Source organism: Loxodonta africana, chromosome 14, assembly GCF_030014295.1.
Source record: "Loxodonta africana isolate mLoxAfr1 chromosome 14, mLoxAfr1.hap2, whole genome shotgun sequence".
Classification (NCBI taxonomy): Eukaryota; Metazoa; Chordata; class Mammalia; order Proboscidea; family Elephantidae; genus Loxodonta; species Loxodonta africana.
In genome coordinates this window covers 86600254-86621781 of record NC_087355.1, presented here as the reverse complement: position 1 = coordinate 86621781, position 21528 = coordinate 86600254, and the positions used below count along the sequence as shown (strand labels likewise).

Below are 21528 nucleotides of genomic sequence, written 5' to 3'. Positions count from 1 at the left end.
TATAATTCATGTGTCCTCAGCCCCTATCTTGGTGCTTTGTACCCAGCACTGGCAAATTCATACTTGACCTAATCAAGCAACAAGGATATGTAGGATGTGGGCACAGGCCTTATAATGGCTTTTTCCATAACTATGCATTTTTGCCATGACTTTTTAGTGTCTGGGCTCTTTATGCCATTGGGAGTCAACACTGCACCCCAGTTACATTTCAGCTGGTGGACAGCATATATGAGTTGACTCGAATTTTAGGGGTGTTTTTATATCTATGTAGTTTCACAGCTACGAGCTTGCATCCCAGTTCTTCTTATACCTATAGGTTTATGAGCAAAATACTTTTGTCTTGAACTTCAGGTTCCTCATGAAAAGATTGTAGAAGGTAAGGAGCATCTTTATGAATTTTGACCAGGTAGAATGTGACAGTGCGTGCAAAACACCTAGTATGTTGTCTGACTCAAGGTTGACCTGCAAGAACTAGTGGCTCCCTTTATTCTTACTCTGATATTGTGGTTGCTATTGCCGACATTTGCAGAGTATCTGAAAGCAACGATAAGATAAATTACCTACCTTGTGGTGTGCAGAAAGTCTTCTCTTATCCCTTAATACCAATGTGTGCCCTAGAATTCAATTATGTCCAAATACATTGGATTAGACAGTGAACCAAAATGAGCAGTCCTGGGTTCTGGAATGGACACTGCAAATTAGCTCCATGGCCTTGGGGACTCCTTCCGCATTTCTCTGTCTGGTTCCCATTATTATCTGAATAAGTCATAATTATAATAATAATTAACAATTATGGGTTTAATAGGAATTGGTGTTTTCAGTGTATCATGCACTGTGCCAAGCGCTTTAGTGTATTATTTCATTGGCTTCTTACAATAATCCCGTTTTTAAGATAAGGAAACAGACACTCGGAGAGGTGTAAAATGAATTGCTCAAGGTCACACTCCATTAATAGTTGGCAAATCCAGTACTAAAACCTGGCCCGTCTCAGGAGAAAGCCAGAGCCCTTGGGTCCTCTCACATGTTTTCATTTCATGGCTTTGCTCCTTCTGCATCAAAGACCTGTGTGTTGTGTGTGCCTCCCACCCCGACCCCACCCTCCGATTGCTTGGATCTGGTGGCTGGTTCTGGTCCTGCCAGTTAGAAAGACATGTTCTCTCTGAAGAAACCCTGGTAACGGTGTGCTATTGCACAGCAGATTTTCTGGTCTGAGGTTTTAAATTACCCATGTCATTTCAAGCTGTGCGAGATGCTTGAAGGACTGCTTTTCTGCAGCCTCATTTAATCAAGCAACCCAAGTGCGAAGAAAATCAAATGCCACCTCAAGTCTAAAGGGAAGAGAAGGGACGCCTGTTGAGCATCCACTAGGCGCCCGGCGTATGCTGTGATGAAATGCCTGCTTCCTACTGGCTCTGTGGAAGGAGACTGTTTCTGCCTGCAAATGGTGCTTTTTGGGGTGACATTGAGATTGGCATCAGCAACTTTTCTGAGAGCAACGTTGACACAAGGCCACTCAAGCAAATTAGAAGCCCATCTGGGGTGACTCCTTAGGTAGGAAGAACAGGTCTACCAGCCAGTAAGAATAGGAACAGCAGGAGGAGACGCAGGGAGTGAGAGACACTTTTCCATTTCCCAGCTGCAGAGCCATCTCGTAAACTGTACATACGGCAACTCCAGCTAGGTTGTTTGTGTTGCTGATTCAGGTTCCTTAGGGCCTGCTTTAATGAATAGAGAAGTGTGTTTAGGAACAGATGGGGGCTGACATCTTAGGATAACAGCAGCAATAATAACCCGTCATTTATCGAAGCCTGGTTTTGTTTCATGCATTGATTTCGGTTTCTACATCGACTCTGGGAGGTAATGGATTTCATCCCTGTCTGCAGATGAGGAAATCGAAGTTCAGAGAGTTTAAATATTCTTCAGCTGCCACAAAAAGCATCTTGGTTGTTGATATTGTTGCTGTGGTTCTGTTTCGTTCTCTTTTTTACTGTGAATAAGAGGAAGACATGAAGGGAAGACTGGTGGTTACCGTGTTCACACTTCTGGCTCTGTATGCAAATGACACGCTTTATAAAGGTCAGTCTTCTATCCAGCTCACAGGAGAATTATCTCAGGAGCCTAATTAATGGAGCTTTATTCAGTGCAGCTTCTCTGAGCAATAAAATATATTCTGCCTGAAGGCTCAACTGTTTGAGTCCCATCCACAGTAATTTTCTTAGAATTGTTCCAGGTTGCCCATTTATTTATTCTGGGTTTTAGATTCCCTTTGATTAAGAAAAAAAAAAAAAAAAAAAATCGAGTGGTGGTGATAATGGGAGGAAGGAGAAGTAGGGATGCCTGGTAAATATTTAATAACTATCTCTCAAAAAAAAAAAAAAAAAGCTTTTTATTGTTTGTCCATGTCTGTGGTGTAAATACTCCCGCCATTAACAATTTAAAGCTACCAGATTAAAGAGCATGAGGTCGCACCCAGTTAACACAGCAATGCATAGCAGGAGAAGTGCCACTTAAAAGTGCAGTGACTCTCTTTATGGGTTTCTGTAGCATTTGGTTTAAAACCAATTCAATTGAACAAATGTTTATTAACTGCCTACAACTCAATTCTGCCATTACTAACTGGGACATTGGCCATGGAACTTAACCTTTCTGAGATTCATTTGTTTTTTAATCTAAGGAGGTCAATGGTCTCCAGGGACTTTCCAGCTTTAGGATTCTATTAAGGAATAAATTACCAGGTAGACAGAGCCCTGAGTTTGACATTTATGGCTCAGGTAAGAAGACACACAAAATCCAAAATAAGGAAGAAATAAGAATATGGGAGTCAGACTGCCTGTGTTGAAATCCTGATTCCGCTATGTATCCTGGGTAAGTTCTCTCACTATGTTGTGCTTCATTTTCCTATTCTGTAAAATGGTATATTAACAGTATTTACTTCAGTGGGTAGTTGCAGGCACTGAGTAAATTGCTACAAGTAAGTTATGAAGAGCTAAACCTAGCACATAATAGTAACGACTGATAGAACTAGGGTGGGCGTGGTGGTGGTGTTGTTAGTGAAAAAGTTTGGGAGGAAGAAAGGATAAAAAATATCAGGTAACAGGGAGATTTCTGGTTTAAACTTAATATTTCTTACTAATGGAAATCAGTGGAGACAGACCTGGATGTGTAGATTTAGGCCATAGTATTAGAGTTTTTTTTTTTTATTAGAGTATGCAAAATTGAGTTTTTGCGTCATGATGGAGGTACTGGGGACCCAAGGAAGATTTTTTATCCTTTTTATTTTTAAACAATCCATACCTTTATATTTAAAGTGGATTTTCCCCCGTTGTGCAGCATATAGTTGGGTCTTGCTTTATTTTATTTTTTAATCCAACCTGACAACATCTGACTTTGTGTGTGTGTGTGTTTTAGGTGAAAGTTTATAGTACGAATTAGTTTCTCATTCAAAATTTATACACAAATTGTTTTGTGACATTGGTTGCAATCCTGCAATGTGTCAGCACTCTCTCCTTTCCCTTTCTACCCTGGGTTCTCCATGTCCATTCCTCCAGTTTTCCTGTCCCTTCTTGCCTTTTGTTTTGGACAGGTGCTGTGCATTTGGTCTTCTATACTTGCTTGAACAAAGAAGCTCGTTCCTCATGTGTGTTAAACTATTTATTTTATAGATCTGTCTAATCGTTGGCTGAAAGGTAGACTTAGGGAGTGGCTTTAGTTCTGAGTTAGCATAGTGTTCAGGGGCCATCGTCTCAGCGGTTCCTCTAGTCTCTGTCAGACCAGTAAGTCTGGTCTTCTTTTTTTTTTTTTTCGTGAATTTGATTTTGTTCCACATTTTTCTCCCTTTCAGTCCAGAACTCTCTTTTATGATCCCTGTCAGAGCAGTCAGTGGTGGTATCTGGCCCCAGCTAGTTCTTCCGTGTTCAGGCTGGTGGATGCTGTGGTTCATGTGGTCCATTAGTCACTTCGTGGTGGTGGTATTGTTAGGTGCTGTTCAGTCATTTCCGACGCACAGCTACCATGTGTACAAAAGAATGAGACACTGCCCAGTGCTGTGCCATCCTCACAATTGTTGTTATGCTTAAGCCCATTGTTGCAGCCACTGTATCAATTCATCTAGTGGAGAGTCTTCCTGTTTTTCACTGACACTGTACTTTACCAAGCATGATGTCCTTCTCCAGAGACTGATCCCTGTCCAAAGTATGTGAGATGTAGCCTCACCACTCTTGCTTCTAAGGAGCATTCTGGTTGTACTTGTTCCAAGACAGATTTGCTCATTAGTCCCTTCCATTAATAGTTTCCTTGTGTCTTTGGTTTTCTTCATTTTCTTTGCTCCGAATGTAATGGTACCAATAGATGTATCTTACTTAGATGGCTGTTCACAAGGTTTTAAAGACCCCAGACACTACTTACCAAAGTAGGATGTAGAACATTATCTTTATGAACTGTGTTTTATGCCAGTTGAGCAAGATATCCCCCAAGACCATGGTCCTCAGCCCTCATCCCCAGTAACTTGGTCCCTCAAGGTATTTGGATGTGTCTAAGAAGTTTCTATGGCTTTGCCTTGGTCAAGTTGTGCTGACTTCCCCTATATTCTGTGTTGTCTTTCCCTTCTCCAAAATTAACACTTGTCTACTATCTAGTTAGTGATTTTTCCTCTCCACCCTTCCCCTTCCTTGTAACCATCAAATATTTTTTGTGTGTGTGTTTGTAAACCTTTTCCTGGGTTTTTATAATAATGGTCTAATACTGTATTTGTCCTTTTGTGATTGACTTATTTCACTCAGCATAATGCCCTCCAGAATTATCCATGTTGTGAGATGCTTCACAGATTCATCATTGTTCTTTATTATTGCATAGTATTCCATTGTATATATGTACCATGATTTGTTTATCCATTAATCTGTTGTTGGGCACTTAGGTTGTTTCCATCTTTTGCTATTGTGAATAATGCTGAAATGAACATAAGTGTGCATATGTCTATTCGTATGATGGCTCCTATTTCTCTAGGATGTATTCCTAAGAGTGGGATTGCTGGATCGTATGGTACTTCTATTTTTGGCTTTTTAAGGTGGCACCATATCATTTTTCATAGTGGTTATACCATTTTACATTCCCACAAGCAGTATATAAGAGTTCTAATCACCCTGCAACCTCTTGGACATTTGTTATTTTCTGTTTTTTGATTCGTGCCCGTAATGTTGGGGTAAGATAGTATCTCATTGTAGTTTTGACTTGCATTTTTACAATGACTACTAATCAAGCATTCCCTCATGTGTCTGTTAGCTGCCTGAATGTCTTCTTTGGTGAAGTGTCTATTTATATCCTTTGCCCATTTTTTAATTGGACTATTTGTCTTTTTGTCATTGAGGTGTTGAAGTATTCTATACATTTTAGAGATTAAACCCTTGTTGGATGTGTCTTAGCCAAAAAATTTTCCCCAGTCTGTAGGTTCTCTTTTCACACTTTTGATGAAGTCTTATGATAAGCACAGGTGTTTAATTTTTAGGAGCTCCCAATTATCTAGTTTCTCTTCTGGTGTTTGTGCATTGTTCGTTATGGTTTGTATTCTCCTTATGCCATGTGTTAGGGCCCCTAGCATTGTCTGTATTTTTTCTTCCATAATCTTTATTGTTTTAGGTTCTACACTTAGATCTTTGATCCATTTTCAGTTAGTTTTTGGGTATGGTGTAAAGTATGGGTCCCATTTCATTTTTTTTTTTTTACACATGGCCAACCAGTTTTGCCACCACCATTTGTTAAAAAGTCTTTATTTTCCCCATTTAATGAAACTTGGTCCTTTGTCAAAGATCAGCTGATCATAAAAATCCAGAAAATAAACCCGTTACCATCGAGTTGGTTCCGATTCATAGCGGCTCTGTAGGATAGAGTAAAACTGCCCCATAGGGTTTCCAAGGAACGGCTGGTAGATTCCAACTGCCGACCTTCTGGTTAGCAGCCAAGTGCTTAACAACTGCTCCACCAGGGCTCCCAGTTGACCATGAGTGAATAGATTTACATGCAGGCTCTCAATTCTGTTCCATTGGTCTATGGGTCTATTGTTGTACCAGTACCAGGCTGTTTTGACTATTGTGGCTGTATGGTAGGTTCTGAGATCAGGTAATGTGAGGCCTCCTGCTTTGTTGTTTCTCTTCAATAATGCTTTACTTAACCGGGACCTCTTTCCTTTCCATGTAAAGTTGGTGATTAGTTTTTCCATATCGTTAAAGAATGCTGTTGGTATTTGGACTGGGCAATCTCCGACTTTTAATTGAGTTTTTACATTCAATGTTATTCTCAATATGGTTGCGTTTAATCCACCATCTTGCTATTTGTTTTCCATTTGTTTCTTCTCTTTGTTTCCCTTTTCCATCTCTTCCTGCTCTTTTTAAATAAATTGGTTATTTTTTTATTTCATTTTGTCTTCACTCTTGGCTTAGAATATTTTTTGATAGTTTGTTTTGTTCTGTTTTTAGTGATTGCACTAGGATTTATAGTATATGCCTTTAACTTTTCAGCCTACTTTTAGTATCATACCACTTATAATGTAAGAAATTTAGAACAGTATTCATTTCCACCCTCTTCCTTTATGCTATGATGGTCATATATTTTACTTCTACATGTGCTATAAACCCCACAATAGAATATTATTACTTTTGCTTCCAAGAGTCAGTTATTTTTAAAGAGATTAAAAAATAGAGAAAACACATATTTGCCATTCCTTATGTTCTTTATTTTCCATCTGGCATCATTTTCCTCCAGAAAATATGACTCCAGAAGTATCTTAGAATCAGATTCCATCAATAAAGATTATGTTTGGCTAAACACAAACAGATAGATGTCTTATCAATTTTGTCTTAAATATCACATTATATCATAAGGAATCCAGAGGTAGGCAGCACCCAAAGGCTTAGATTTTTACTGTATTTCACCCTTAGCACATGACTTACATCTTCATGGATACAAGATAGCTGCTTTATGCCAGCTGTTATAGTCTCCATATCAAGCCAGAAGACAAAGTCAGAGAGAGGACAAATACTCCAAAGATCACAGAAACTGAGGCATTTTCCTTAAAAGCTTTCTAATTTTCTCCATGTGGCAATGTATACTTTTATCTCATTAGCCAGGAGAGGATCATAAGTTCACTCATAGCTGCAAGAGAGTCAGGGATGGTTAAGTATTGTTAAGTAGGCACATTACCTCCCCTGGGAAGTCTGAGTTTGCTTGTAAGGAAGAAGGGGATATAGAAATTGGGTAGGCAGTTCACAGTGTGAACCACACTGTCCCATTCATATCTGCAAGGAAAGGGAGGTAAATGGGTGAAGGAGATCATCACAATAGAATTGGTGAACTATGAATGGATTAGGGCCTCTATGAGTTGTAATGGACTCAATGGCAATGAGTTTATGAATGAATTAGGGATGCTTAAGTGCTCATCTGCTAACTGAAAGGTTGGTGGTTTGAATTCACCAGTCACTCCTCAGGAAAACGATGTGGCAGTCTGCTTCTGTAAAGATTACAGCCTTGGAAATGCTATGAGGCAGTCCTACTTTCTCCTGTAGGGTCACCATGAGTTGGAATTGACTTGACAATTTTTTTTTTTAATGAATGAATTATTATAACATATTTTGACCATAATCTAAGAATCTAGACAAGATTTGCTGAAATATTAGAGTGACCTTTTCTTGAAATAGTAGCTCCTTGGTTGCTGTTGAGGCCAATGGAATCCAACAGACTAGTCTCCAGTGGTGGGTGGATACTGTCAGAACAATTGAATCATTCTATGAGTGTGTAGTAAAACTATGTTAGAGAGTTCCTTTTATTTATTTATTTCTTAATTTTTGCAACACCAAGGCCTCTTTTATTGGCAGAGCTTCCCAGCCTTCTCTGCCAGGCTAGAAATTTTTCTCTCAGCATCAGTGGGTCTGCTGCTGTCAGGTTGGGGCCAGCTAGGTGAGGCTGGGATGCTGACAATGCCAGGCATCCTGCTGGTAAAGGGACTGGTAGGGACAATGTGATAGCTCATTAGATGCAAGCAAACAGTAATTCTTGATACAGATGGAGGTAGGTGCATTGATATTCAGCATGCCTGGGAATAAGACAGATTCCTGTACCACTCTATATTTTTATAAATTTGTATTCAGTTTTCCTACAGCTGAAAAAAAGGCCTCTGATCACATGATTACTACTCTGCATATGGTGCTATTGTTAGGGCAAGTCAAGAAAAGACCCCCACTTGAGAACCCTTTACTGTAAAATAATCTGGAGGCAGCTTTGACTCCAATGTCTCAGCCTTTTGGGAGCAATGATATAGCAGAGCACCACTCACGAAGTCAGAGGAAGCTTAACTCAAGTCCTGAGCCCTCTTCCAAGTTTGCAGGTGGCCTTTAGTAAACTGTCCTATTCCACAGTTGCTAAGTGGGGAAAGTAGGAGCTGTTTTGAGTTTCACCCAAAGGAATGCATATAAATGTGAACATGTTTTAAGGGGGGTAGTGGTAGTGTTGGCCACCATATACAGAAACCCTACCATATGCCGTGCTTTATCTCTATGCATTAAAAAAAGTTCCCCTTCTGTCTTAGTCACCTAGTGCTGCTATAACAGAAATACCACAAGTAAATGGTTTTACCAAACAGAAATTTATTATCTTACAGTCTAGGAGGCTAGAAGTACAAATTGAGGGCACCAACTCCTGGGGAAGGCTTTCGCTCTCTATTGGTTTTGAGGAAGGTCCTTGTCATCAATCTTCCCCTGGTCTAGGAGGTTCTCAGCTCAGGCACCCTGGATCCAAAGGACGTGCATTGCTCCTTGGGTCTAAAGGATATGCACTGCTCCCAGCACTTCTATGTTGGCAGCATGAAGTCCATCTCCTCTCCACTCACTTCTCTCTTTTGTATCTCAAAAGAGATTGACTCAAGGTACAACCTAATCTTGTGGACTGTGTCCTGCCTCATTAATATAACAATCTCTAATGCTGCCTCATTAACATCATAGAGGTTAGGATTTACAATGCATAGGATAATCATATCAGATCACAAAATGGTGGGCAACCGCATAACACTGCGAATCATGGCCTAGCCAAGTTGATGCACATTTTGGGGGGACACAATTCAGTCCATAACACCTTCACATTGATATTTCAATATTCATTTTAAATATGAGGAAACTGAGACTCTAAGTTTTGGGTTCTCAGAAATTTTAATCCATGCCTGTCTGACTCCAAAGTTCCTTCTGCTCTTGCCTCCTGGGGCTCATGTACACAAGATTGGATGTGAGATAGTTACTCGCTTTCATCCCAGTGCTCTTTGCTGACACCCATGCTGTGCTCTGCTCTCTCATGAGCCCTGAGGTACAAGGAAGCAAAGATACTTCACCTGGTCACAGCGACTTGACATCTAGATGAGAAGACAAAAAGAGAAAGACATCTATCTTAATTATCATCATTTTCATGTTCATCACCATTATAAACACTGTTTAGAATCAATATTTGTCAGGCACTGTAGTGGTTCAGAGTTCGGCTGCTAACCAAAAGGTCAACAGTTTGAATCCACCGGCTGCTCCTTGGAAACCGTATAGGGCAGTTCTACTCTGTCCTATAGGGTCGCTATGTGCCAGAATCAGCAAGAACCGATTTTGGTTTTAGGGTAAACATTTTACATGTTTTAAATTCTTTAATCTTCCTGTCAGCCCTATGAAGTACATTACTATTGTTTCTATTCCTATTTATAGGTGAAGAAGGACAGAAACGTTAGATGACTTACACAAGGTCACACAGCCAGTAACTGTTGAGAGTTTCAGAGTTCACACCCTTAGCCTCTATGCTAAATTGCCTCAGAGGACTCGAAGATTTTTTCCCCTCATCTGTATGAGCATAGCTATATCATAGAAAAAATTCACACCGCAAGTCTGCCATTTTATGTGCACCACAGGCATTCCTGAACCTTGTCCCATCCCAGAGTGTCATTTCTCTCTCACTTTCACCCCTGTTGTGGAGATGTAGGATAGATTGGATGGAGAGGATATCTATTTCACATATATCTTAGGTAATAGTAACAAAGATAATTTCTTTTTAATAACATGCAGGGTTTGAGATCAAGACAAGGGCTTTACATGCACTGTCTTGTTCATGCTTCACGATGATTCTGTGAGGCTGGTACAGGTGTCATCACCCATGAGGAAAGAGACTCAGAGGGGGAAAGTTACTAGCCTAAGCTTATTTACCTGGTAAGTGTTGGCATTGGCTTTGGGTCCTAGGCATTCCGACTCCAGAGCCTCGGCTATTGACCTTTCCACCAGAGTGATTTGTATGTTAGTTCATGGCAAAGTTCCTGGGTCAGAATGGATGTTTCATATTATACCTGATATCAAAGTGGTTATGACAAAATGTCACAGACTTGCATTTCCGTGGTAGAATGTTATTTGCAGTTTTATAAACATTATATGTGGATTTTGAGTCACTCATAGAATTGTAGATATTGAGATTGGATCATATAACCTCACCTTTTATTAAGGAAACCTCTCTGGTTGGCATTTCATTCATTTATTCATTCATTCATTCATCCATTCATCTGTTAAGCATCGACTGAATGCCAGCTGTGTACCAGCACCATGTTAGTTGCTGGAGATACAGAGATGCATAGAACATGGCTTGTCTCCTCCAGCAGCTGGTGGTAGCCTGTATTTCTATAATCAAGTAAAAACAAATTTTTATTGGATTTTTAATTTTTTTTTCTCCTTACTGCAGTGGTAGGAGCTCTGGGGAATACAAGGTCCTTTTGAGAAAACAGAAGGAGATGCGTGAAACAACAGATGATATTAGGCAGTTAGTGATCAGGGCAAGAAGGTGATTGGGTTCCAGGTGAGGAAACAGTGAGGGGGAATTTGAGGCAAGCTAGTGAACTTTAAAGCACCTGGCCTTGCCTCCCCAACATGACAGCTTTATTTTAGTCAAATGGTCCTGTATTTAAGGAGCCTTAGAGGTGTGGTTAAAACAATCAACTGTTAACTGAAAGGTCAGGAGTTTGAAATCACCAGGTGCTGTGGGAGGAAGATGTGGCAATCTGCTTCCATAGAGATTTATAGCCTTGGAAACTCTATGGAGTCGCTATGAGTTAGAATCAGCTCGATGGAAGTATGTTTGGTTTGGTTTTGGTGGTCCTGTATTTTAATCCCCCAAATTTCCACTAACCAGTTAACCTCTATGAGTCATGGCTTGTATACTGTTAACATGGGGATAATCATTCCCACCTATTAGCTTTGTGTCATGAAAAGGAAATTTCAAAGCCAGTGTGTATTAGTTTCCTATTGCTGCTATAACCAAGTACCATAAATCTAGTGGCTTAAAACAACACAAAGGCATTATTTTATGGTGCTGGAGGTCAGAAATCTGAAGTGGCTCTCACTGGGCTAAAACCAACATGTCTGCAGGACTGGGTTCCTTTGTGGAGGCTCTAGGGAACAATATGCTTCCATGTCTTCTTCAGCCTCTAGAGGCCACCCACATTCCTTAGCCAATGGCCCCTTCCTCCATCTTCAAAGACAGCAATGGCTGGTGGAGTCTTTCTCATGCTGCATTGCTCTGACACTGCCTTTTCTACCTCCTTCTTTCACTTATAAGGGCTCTTGAGATTATGTTGGGCTCACTCAGATAATCCAGAATATTCTCCATATCTCAAGGTCAGCTGATTAGCAGCCTTAATCCCACCTGTGACCTTAATTCTCATTTGCCTAACATATTAACAGGTCCTAGGGATTAGAACATAGACATCTTTGAGTAGGACACTATGTTGCCTAGCATTTTATGTAAAAGGCATAGCTCAGTGCCACTTTTACAGATGGGAGTCAATATAGGCTGACTGCTTTTATTATTGTTACCCAAGAGGAGTGCTATGCAAATATAGACTACCCATAGATGCCAACACACTATCTGAAGGTTTTCACCTCCTGGTCTTAGCTTCTCTGTTTCTTCTGATTGGAACTCCTTTCTCTGCGTTCTTCCACCATTTGTTTGTTTTTCAAGGACTTGATCTAAATGTTCCCTCTTCCTTCGTGTTTTCTCTGAATGAACTCATCTGGAAGCAAGTAGCTGTAAGATGGTTAAAGGAAGTCCAGATATAAAATAATATTTGTCTTGGGATTTCCCTTGCAATATTTACTGTGTTTGTGAACTTTCAAAAGCTAGACAGTGAATAAGGGAGATCGAAAAAGAATTGATGCCTTTGAATTATGGTGTTGGCAAAGAATATTGAATATATGATGGACTCCCAGAAGAATGAACAAATCTGTCTTGGAAGAAACACAGCCAGAATGCTCCTTAGAAGCAAGGATGGCGAGACTTCATCTCATCTGCTTCAGACATCTTAACAGGAGGGACCAGTCTCTGGAGAAGGACATCATGCTTGGTAAAAAAGGGGAAGACCCTCAGTGAGAGGGATTGACACAGTGGCTACAACAATGGGCTCAAACATAGCAACAATTATGAGGATGGTGCAGGTCCAGGCAGTGTTTCATTCCGTTATACAGAGGGTCGCTATGAGTGGGCATTGACTCGATGGCACCTAACAACACCAGCATGTGAGCTTGGACATATCCTATTATCTCTAGATGTTAGCTTTCTCATCTTTAAAATGGAAACCATGGTGAGTGCATCAAAGATTTGCTGTAGGGCTCAAACAATATCATATATGTCATGAAAGAACCTTGTTTATGGATTTATGATCTGTCAGAGACAAAAGGGACTTCTTAAAGGGTTCAGGCATTCTGTTTAATTAGGACAGGGCCCATATGGATTGACATACTTGAAACCGAATTCTTTTAGGAAATTCCTGGAAAACATCTGATTCCTTGAAGTAAGACTCAGGAACATCAAGTGATTTTAAGGAACAAGAATTCAGACAGAGGTTTGGAAATGGCTATAAAAGGTGTTGAATTTATAGTACCACCACCCATCTGTCAGTTTGTTGAACTGGTGTCTCACGTGTTGCTATGATCCTGGAAGCTATGCCACTGGTATTTCAAATACCAGCAAGGTCACCTATGATGGAAAGGTTTCTGTGGAGCTCCCAGACTAACAAAGACTAGGAAGAAAGCCCTGGAAATCTACTTTTCCAAATTAGCCTTTGAAAGCCTTATGGATCACAACAGAATATTGCTCAGTATAGGGTTGGAAGATGAACCTCTAGGTTGGAAGGCACTACACGATAGCCACAACAATGGTCTCAAACATGCCAATGATCCTGAAGATGGCACAGGACTGAGGACGGTTGTGTTCTGTTATACACGATGTCTCCATGAGCTGCAGCTAACTCCAAGGCAACTAATGACAATGACAACAGTGAAACATAGCAACAGAATGTGACTCCTACAGGGGGTTGCCAGACAATGAAACATACAGTCGTCTCTGAAGTTATTATCCCAGCAACCTTGCCTAGGCCTGTGGCCTTGGATAAGTAATCAGATCTCTTCTGTGACCCAATTTCTTCCCTGATGCTTTCTTTCACGGAGGATTTATGGGGAATCAAACAAGATGACACACGTGGAAGTTCCTACAAAAGGTCCTGGCACAAAGATGTTTAATAAATCCAAGTGCTCCAACCACTATCTGGCAGGAAGGTAAGGGTAGTCCCTGGCAATCGCTGACCCATCTTCTGTTCAAACAAGCCATTCGATTATTGCAGCTGAAGGGGTGGGGAACTTGTACCCCCTCACTTTGATGATGAAATTATTCAAATATACAAGTCTTTATTGTACTTACATTTAACCTAGCCAAACAGTGATTGCTCTTGCCTGAAGATAGTAAGAAACACAATATTTTGTATTTGTATAAATCAGGTTTTACCAATTATTGGCCCATGAGGATTCAGCCTGCAAATGCGTTTTATTTTGTCGACGTAGAGCTTTACCGTTACTGTTCTGGCAATGGCTGCGGCTACCCATTGTTTTTGCTGTTGGTGTTGTTGCTATTCTTATTGCCATTGATTTGATTTAGGAGCCAATATTTTAGATTTTAAAGAGTTTTCATTGAGAACTCAAAATTTCTGTCTTCCCCTGGGAAGGGTGCAGGAAGGAGGAGTTCTAGCAATACAGAGGCAACACTTCCTGGAAGTCAGAACAGATCCCTCTTAAAATCTGCATTTTAAGAGGCAGAAACAAGTTCAGAGAAGGTATGTCGCGTGCTCAAAGTCACTCAGCTAGCAAGTGGTATCACTTGGGCTACAGCTTCGGATCTAGAGGCCTTTCCTCTACCCTCTTCTGATCATCATATAGACACAGAAGCACGCCGCCGCCTGCCGAAGACCCCACCGAGTGTGCACAGTGAGGCTGAGTCAGCAGCTGGGCCGTCCCGAGCCGTGAGCCCAAGGAGCCCTGGAGACGATGTAGCCATGTGATTTCACCTCCAATGTACTTTGTGTTATTCCCGTTCTGATTCACAGTGAGCTTTAAACCAGGGGAAGGGAGGACAATGGGGATACCAGAAACATGCCCAGGTCTTGCAGTCAAAAGGGCTATTCTTTGGAAAACACAGATACTTTCGGCACCTGTGGGAAAGAGGGTAGATCTGGAGGGTTCAGCTGGCAGCCTGCGCGATATCCTGAAATAACGGAATTTGGGAATGGGCGTGAGCATTGAAAATGAGAGCTCAGAAGTGCACCGGGAGGAGTCTTCCGCCTTCCCCTTGGCAGTAGTAACTCAGCCGCAGTGTTTCTGACGGTGTTTGTGTTGCAACATGATGGCAGCTCAATTTATATGTGGGCTTTCCACCATGTGTTTAAAGCACCTACACGCCTGTAACTGGGTCCCTGGGTGGCACAAATGGTTTGCACTTGTCTGCTACCTAAAGATCGGTGGTTCAAATCCACCCAGAAGTGCCATGGAAGGAAGGCCTGATGACCTGCTTCCACTGAGGTTATAGCCAAGGAAGCCCTATGGAGCTCGGTTCTACTCCGTAACACATGGGGCCTCCGTGAGTCAACACTGACTCAACAGCAACAGGTTTGGGTTTTTTTGTTTTGGTTTTGGTTTCTATGCCTGCAACAGTAGACTTTTCTGACTAAGTAAAGAAAATATGCACATTTCTTAAAGTGCCTGTTCATGTCCCTGTGTCTCATGACCCATCTCTTCCTTTTCTCTATTCCCCTCTCCACCAGCCTCACTCCAGCTCACACTAGCTCTCCAGTGAACTCCACTTCCTGCCTCCAGCTTTGCCCCATTCCCTTCCTCTCTCACTTTGCTGTCAGTGTCAATCTGTCTTTGATTCCAGACGATCATGTGTGCTATCTAGAAACTTCCATGACTCACTATGGCCTTCAGGATTAAATCCTGGCATTTGTAGAAGAAGCCAACAGTAAAAAGCCTGATCTTCAGTGGCCTTTTCTGTGTTCTTTTCTCAGGTATTACCAGATCTGTGTGACCTTGAAGGTGTCCTCAAGGATCCCCCACAGAGTGAGTGCCTCCATCGTTGGGCAGACAGGTGAGCAGAAGGGTGGCAGTGGGTGCTGGTCCCCCGCTGGTAACCTCTAGTCATCACTACTCCAGGGTGTAGCGGAGTACCTGGCATGCAGGGGCACTCAGTAAATTGTTTTTGAGTGCTAGATGAATGTGTTTTGGAAATAGAGACCCTCTGTTGGACGTGGCAAGGTCTGTACATTGCTGGAGGGGGAACCACTGTCCCAGGAGCAGCTGGTACTTGGGATACACTTGGCTGTGGGGGTTGGCTAAAGTCAAGTCAGGGAGGAAAAGGACGGAGACTGACATCCATAAGGGAGTTAATGGGTAACCTGTGGTCAAAGAGAATCTGCTAGTTATATAGGTGCCCAGAGGACTAGGTGAGTAGGGAGTTCCATAGCAAGTTCTATACAGAATGTGGGGTCCAAAACTGTCCCCAACTTGGGGAGAACAATTGCCAAGGACAACCCAGGGTTTTAACACTGTATTAAATGGATATTCTGGGGTCCAGCCAATACTTAGTGTAACAGAATGTGAAGTCAGAAACTTAGAACTCATTGCATCAGTGGGAGCATAAGAGGTTACAGTAGTAAATTTGGGAGGACTGTGTGAATCAGCCAGACCTTAAGAATAAGGAGAAAGACATAGGGGTGGGAGAGAGAGAAAGTAAGAAGATAAAAAGATGACACTGTGGAAATCGTACATAATTGTAGTTATGAAAGTCAGGGTGGCCCAGAGCATTATAGAAATCCAGTTCAGTAGACTTAAGAGTTGTGATAGTAGCTATGGTTCATTAGCTTCATTTGGAATTGTCCGGGCCATTAGACCACCACCATGTTTGCAAGGATATTACAGTACAGCGAGTGAGGTCACAAGCCATTTAATAGTCATAAGTTAGAGGTGTAGATGCAGTGATCTGCTTAGCTCCATCCTGGAAGAGGTGTGGAAAGGAGTCGATGACTCAGGCCACGCAAGAGGACATCAAAGGAGGCTTATAATGTGTTTTAGGCAAATAACACACACCTTTTGTGTTTGTTTGCTGGCTGTGCCCTCCCTCCATGAGGTGCCCTCGCAAGCACCACCATGCCAATCCTCTTCCACATGCTGCTGTTAAAAAAAAAGAAAGAAAAAAAACATAGCATGCTTAAGAAGATACCACATGGGCGTGCGACTGGCAAACAAATGCTGAAGGTGCGCATTATTTGTATAAAAATACGGTTATTTATGGACGAACAGGCTAACTTTGACTTCTGAGATCTAGAAGGAGGAAAAGATTGCTGACCACTGCTTCTCCCCTGACTCTGGGCAAAATAAGTGTTAAGTAGTAAATAAGCCACTCTCTCCCCAGGATGTTTTTCCTGTTCTGCTCCACCCCTCTCTTTTGGGGAGAAATCAGGGATCTGAGACTGAGAAGTGGCCACTCACTCTCCTATGCCCCGTGTTGGTCCAGGGGGATTCAAGCAGCCTGAAGTTCCCTCCTTTCTTGCCCCCCTGGTTTGGGCCCCTGCTACACCCGTTTCCACCAGAGGAAGGTTCATGGAGTCCATACAAAGATCCAAAACTTTGCCCTTAGATGGCTTTGAACCCTAACATTGCCACAAACTAGTTGTGTGGCCCCAAGAATATTCTCCATGGCTGAGCTTCGTTTTGGCACCTGCAAATGAGGATAAAAATCCATCTTCCTCAGGGTTATGTTTGAGAGATTATTAATATATCCTGGACAGGGACTGCCACAAAGTAAATGTCCAATAAGTCCTACCTATTTTTTTTTTATGAAGAGTACCTGGGTGGTATAAGCAGTGAAACTGACCAGCTGCTAACTGAAAGGTTGGGGGTTTGAGTCCACCCAGAGGTGCCTCAGAAGACAGGCCTGGCGTTCTACTTAAAAAAAAAAAAATCAGCCACTGAAAACTCTATGGAGCGCAGCACTGCTCTGACACGTATGGGGTTGCCGTGAGTCAGAACTGATTCTATGGAAACTTTTTTTTTAACATATAATTTTTAAATTTATTTTTGTTGTTCTCTTGAGAATATACACGGCAGAACATACACCAGCTCAACCCTTTCTACATGTACTATTCAGTGACATTGATTATATTCTTTGATTTGTGCAGCCATTCTCACCTTCCTTTTCTGAGTTGTTCCTCCGCTATTAACATAATCTCACTGTCCCCTGAATTTTCTATCTAATCTGTCAAGTTGCCTGTTGTCACTTTGATCACATAGAGATAGTTCTTAAAGAAGCATAATGTTGAAGGCAGATATTCTTTACTAGTTAAGCTAAACTATTGCTTGGTTTTAAGACTTCAGGGGACATCTTTAGTTTAAGGCTTAAAGATTATCTCAGGGCAGTAGTTCATCCAGTGTCCATGCTCCAGAAAGTCTAGAGTCCATGAGAATTTAAATTCTGTTCTGCATTTCCCCCTTCCGATCGGGATTCTTCTATAAGATCTTTGATGAAAATGTTCAGTAATAGTAGCTGAGCACCATCCAGTACTTCTGGCCTCATGGCAAAGGAGGTAGGTATTCATGGAGGAAATTAGCCACGTGTCCCATTGTCTTCTTCTATTTCGGACTCACCTTCTTCCTCTATTGTTCCAGGTGAGTAGAGAACAATTCTTCTGCCTTGGATGGCTGCTTGCAAGCTTTTAAGACCCCAGGCACTACACAGTGAACTAAGAGGTAGATAAGCAGCACTGATCACGTTATTAGGTCAATCAACTGGGACCCTGGACCCTAGAAACTATATGTGTGTGTGTATATATATATATACACACACACACACACACACATGCACATACTTATATATATATTTACATATATATTTTAACGAGTGGTGATATTACCTGTTCTCAGGGACAAGGCAGATGCCCAGAGGTGAGAATGGAAATCAGGTGGGACTAGCATCCTAGCCAATTGGCTACAATCTGTCCCCAGGTTCCAGCCAAAGTACCTGCATCTCCATGTGACTCTGGACAGCACAGGCTCAGTCCCTGCCCTTTGGCCGAGCCTCTCTTGGAGCTGCCAGGCCCCAGCTGTGAGGACAGAGGGCTGATGGCCATCACAAGAGCTGACAGAGCCCAGTGGCTTAGGGAAGTGACGGGCTTGTGATGGTGCTACGTGGAGACAAAGGAAAGAAAAATGGTATGCTATTTTAGGAAAAAAATACCTCTATTATTTTTTGTTCTCGTTGACACAGGGTAATTTTAGGGAAGTGAGTATGCCCTTGAGTTTTACGCTAGCATAGTATTTAGGCCAGAGTACTAACCTGGAGGCCAGCAGTAATTTACAATTATTGTTCCCGGCCACCACTGTGGGTGAGGGGTACGTAACATTTGTGATTTCTTCTTCAAGGTGGATTTTCCAATTACAGTGAAACCTGTGAGAGCTGGAACTCCAGAGGATTACCTTGTTTTTCCAGGTCTTTCTAGTTTTCCACCTTTGACAGGGTGCAGTCTCACCACTTCTCTATTGCTCGTTTTAGTGGAAAATATTTGAGTTTTCCTTCTCTTGACAGGTTTCCGCTTTACATAGGTTCTGACTTTTGCACGTTTTACTGTATATAATTTCAGTTAGATATTGCTGCATTACAAATAACTCCAAGCCAGACTTAAGGGTTATCATGGATTGAATTGTGTCCCCCCCAAAAAATATGTGTCAACTCGGTTAGGCCATGATTCTCAGTATTGTGTGGTTGTGTTCCATTTTGTGATTGTAATTTTATGTAAGGGTGGGATTGTAAGGCCACCCTTACTGAGGTCACCTCCCAAGGTAAAGACAGTTTCCCTGGGGTGTGGCCTGCACCACCTTTTATCTCTCAAGAGATAAAAGAAAAAGGAAGCAAGCAGAGAGTTGGGGGACCTCATACCCCCAAGAAAGCAGCACCCAGAGCAGAGCACGTCCTTTGAACATGGGGTCCCTGCGCTATGAAGCTCCTCAACTGGGAAAAGATTGAGGACAAGGACCTTCCTCCAGAGTTGAAGAGAGAGAAAGCCTTCCCCTGGAGCCAACGCCCTGAATTTGGGCTTGAAACCTACTAGACTGTGAGAAAATATATTTCTCTTTGTTAAAGCCATCCGCTTGTAGTATTTCTGTTATGGCAGCACTAGATGATTAAGACAGTGGTTTTAAACGATGATGATTTATTCCTTCTCGATTATTCTTGTTTTTGGAGTTAGCTGGGCTTGGCTGGGCTCATCCATGCAACTGTTTTCGTCTGAGAGCTCAGCTAAAGCTGAAACACAGCAATTCCACGATGTCTTCTCTCACATGTCTGATCTGCTGGTTGCAGTGGCTGGACTGACTGAGAGATGGCTGTGGGCATCAGGCTGATGTGGAGATACCCTCTTTTCTCCCCAGCTGAGCTCCTACAAGGCAGCTCAGTACACCACGAGTGAGAAGGTAGAAGACCTCAGGCCTCTTAAGGGCTAAGTACGGGGTCTTGCTCTCCACATTCCATTGGTCAAAGCAAGTCTCAAGGCCAGCCCCGCTTCAGGAGAGGGGGATAGACCCCCTTCTTCATGGGATGTCGTCAAGGCAGCCATTGGCAGATAGTCACCCCAGCATATTTTCCACTATCTGCATGTGTTTCTGAGAAAATGAAAAAAAAAATTTTTTTTTGGCAATGGAGTGTGATATATTGACAAGGGATAAAAACAAAAACAGAAGGATTGAGAAGACTTGGGGTCTAATGATATCTCTGACTCTGATTAGTTGAGAGGATTTGTTGGCATAGGACGTGAAGGCTCTTTTGTTGTATTCCTGTTACTGTCCAGTCAATTCTCACTCATAGCAACTGCCCCATAGGGTTTCCAAGGAGCAGCTGGTGGATTCGAAACGCTGACCTTTTGATTTCAGCAAAGCTCTTAATCACTATACCGCCAGAAGCCCTGGTGACGCAGCGTCTAGAGCTGCAGTGAGCTATGGCTGCTAACCAAAAAGTCGGCAGTTCAGATCCACCAGGCGTTCCGTGGAGACCCTATGGGGCAGTTCTCCTCTGTCCTATTGGGTTGCTGTGAGTTGGAGTCGACTCAAAGGCAATCGGTTTTTGTTTTCTTGGTTTGTTCTATTCATCTGTAAAATAGAATAGAAAATGGCTGCTACATCTGGAGAGTCAATATTCAGTAGTGGTGCGGACCTCAGGGTCTGGGCTTCCCAGATTCAAATCCTACTTTGCCACTTCTCAGCTGTGTGGTTCTAGTAAAGTTACTTAATCTCTTTGTTTTTTTCAGGTTCCCTATCTAAAAATGTGATGGTAGACAATACCTACCTCGTAGTTTTGTTATAAGGATTGAATGAGTTATACAAGGGTGATAGTCTGAGTAATGGCTTTCCAAAGATGTCTATGCCCTCATCCCTGGGGCCTTTCAACCGGTGAATGTAATACCTGACATGCTAAAAGGAATTTTGCAGATGTGCTTAAATTAAGGAATTTGAGATGGGAAGATTGTCCTGAATTATTCTGTTTTACGGATTTGAATTGTATCCTCCAAAAAGATAAGGTTGAAATCTTAACTTCTATGCATGTGAACATGACCTTGTTTGGAAATAGAGTCTTTGAAAATGTTATCAATAGATATGAGGTCATACTGGAGTAGGGTGGGTCCTAATCCAATATGACCTGTCTCCTTAAAAAAGAGAAGATACACAGAGGGGGAGACAGAAGAAGGCCGCCAGGTGATACTGCAGCTGCCAGCCACAGAATGCCTGGAAGCTGGGAGAGAGGGAAGCGACAGTTTCTCCCTCAGAGCTTCAGGAGGAGTCAATATGGCTGACACCCTGATCTCAGACTCCCAGCACCCAAAGCTGTGAGATAATAAGCTTCCGTTCTCCCAGGAAGCTAGTACATCCAGTTGGGCTCAGTGTAATCACAAGGGCGCTTATGAGAGGGAGGCAGGGGAATCTTAGTCATAGGAGATTCAGTGATGGAAGCGAGAGGCTGGGGTGAAGTGAGGAAGGGGCCACCAGCCAGGGAATGCAGGTGGTGCCTAATGGGTGAAAAAGCAAGGAACTGGCCTCTCCCTCAGAGCCTCCAGAAGGAACCAGCCCTGTTGATGCCTTGGCTCTAGCCCAGTGAGACAGATTTGGCATGCTG

The 21528-nt window shown here is 42.2% G+C and overlaps 1 protein-coding gene across 1 annotated transcript in view; it reads left to right on the top strand.

Annotated features, from left to right (window-relative positions):
- Positions 1 to 21528, top strand: part of FAM135B (family with sequence similarity 135 member B) — a 166873-nt gene that overhangs the window by 19756 nt on the left and 125589 nt on the right. Inside the window, exon 2 of the mRNA XM_003408304.3 lies at positions 15380 to 15459. Within this exon, the coding sequence (XP_003408352.2) occupies positions 15380 to 15459 (80 nt within the window). The remainder of the gene's footprint in view (positions 1 to 15379; positions 15460 to 21528) is intronic.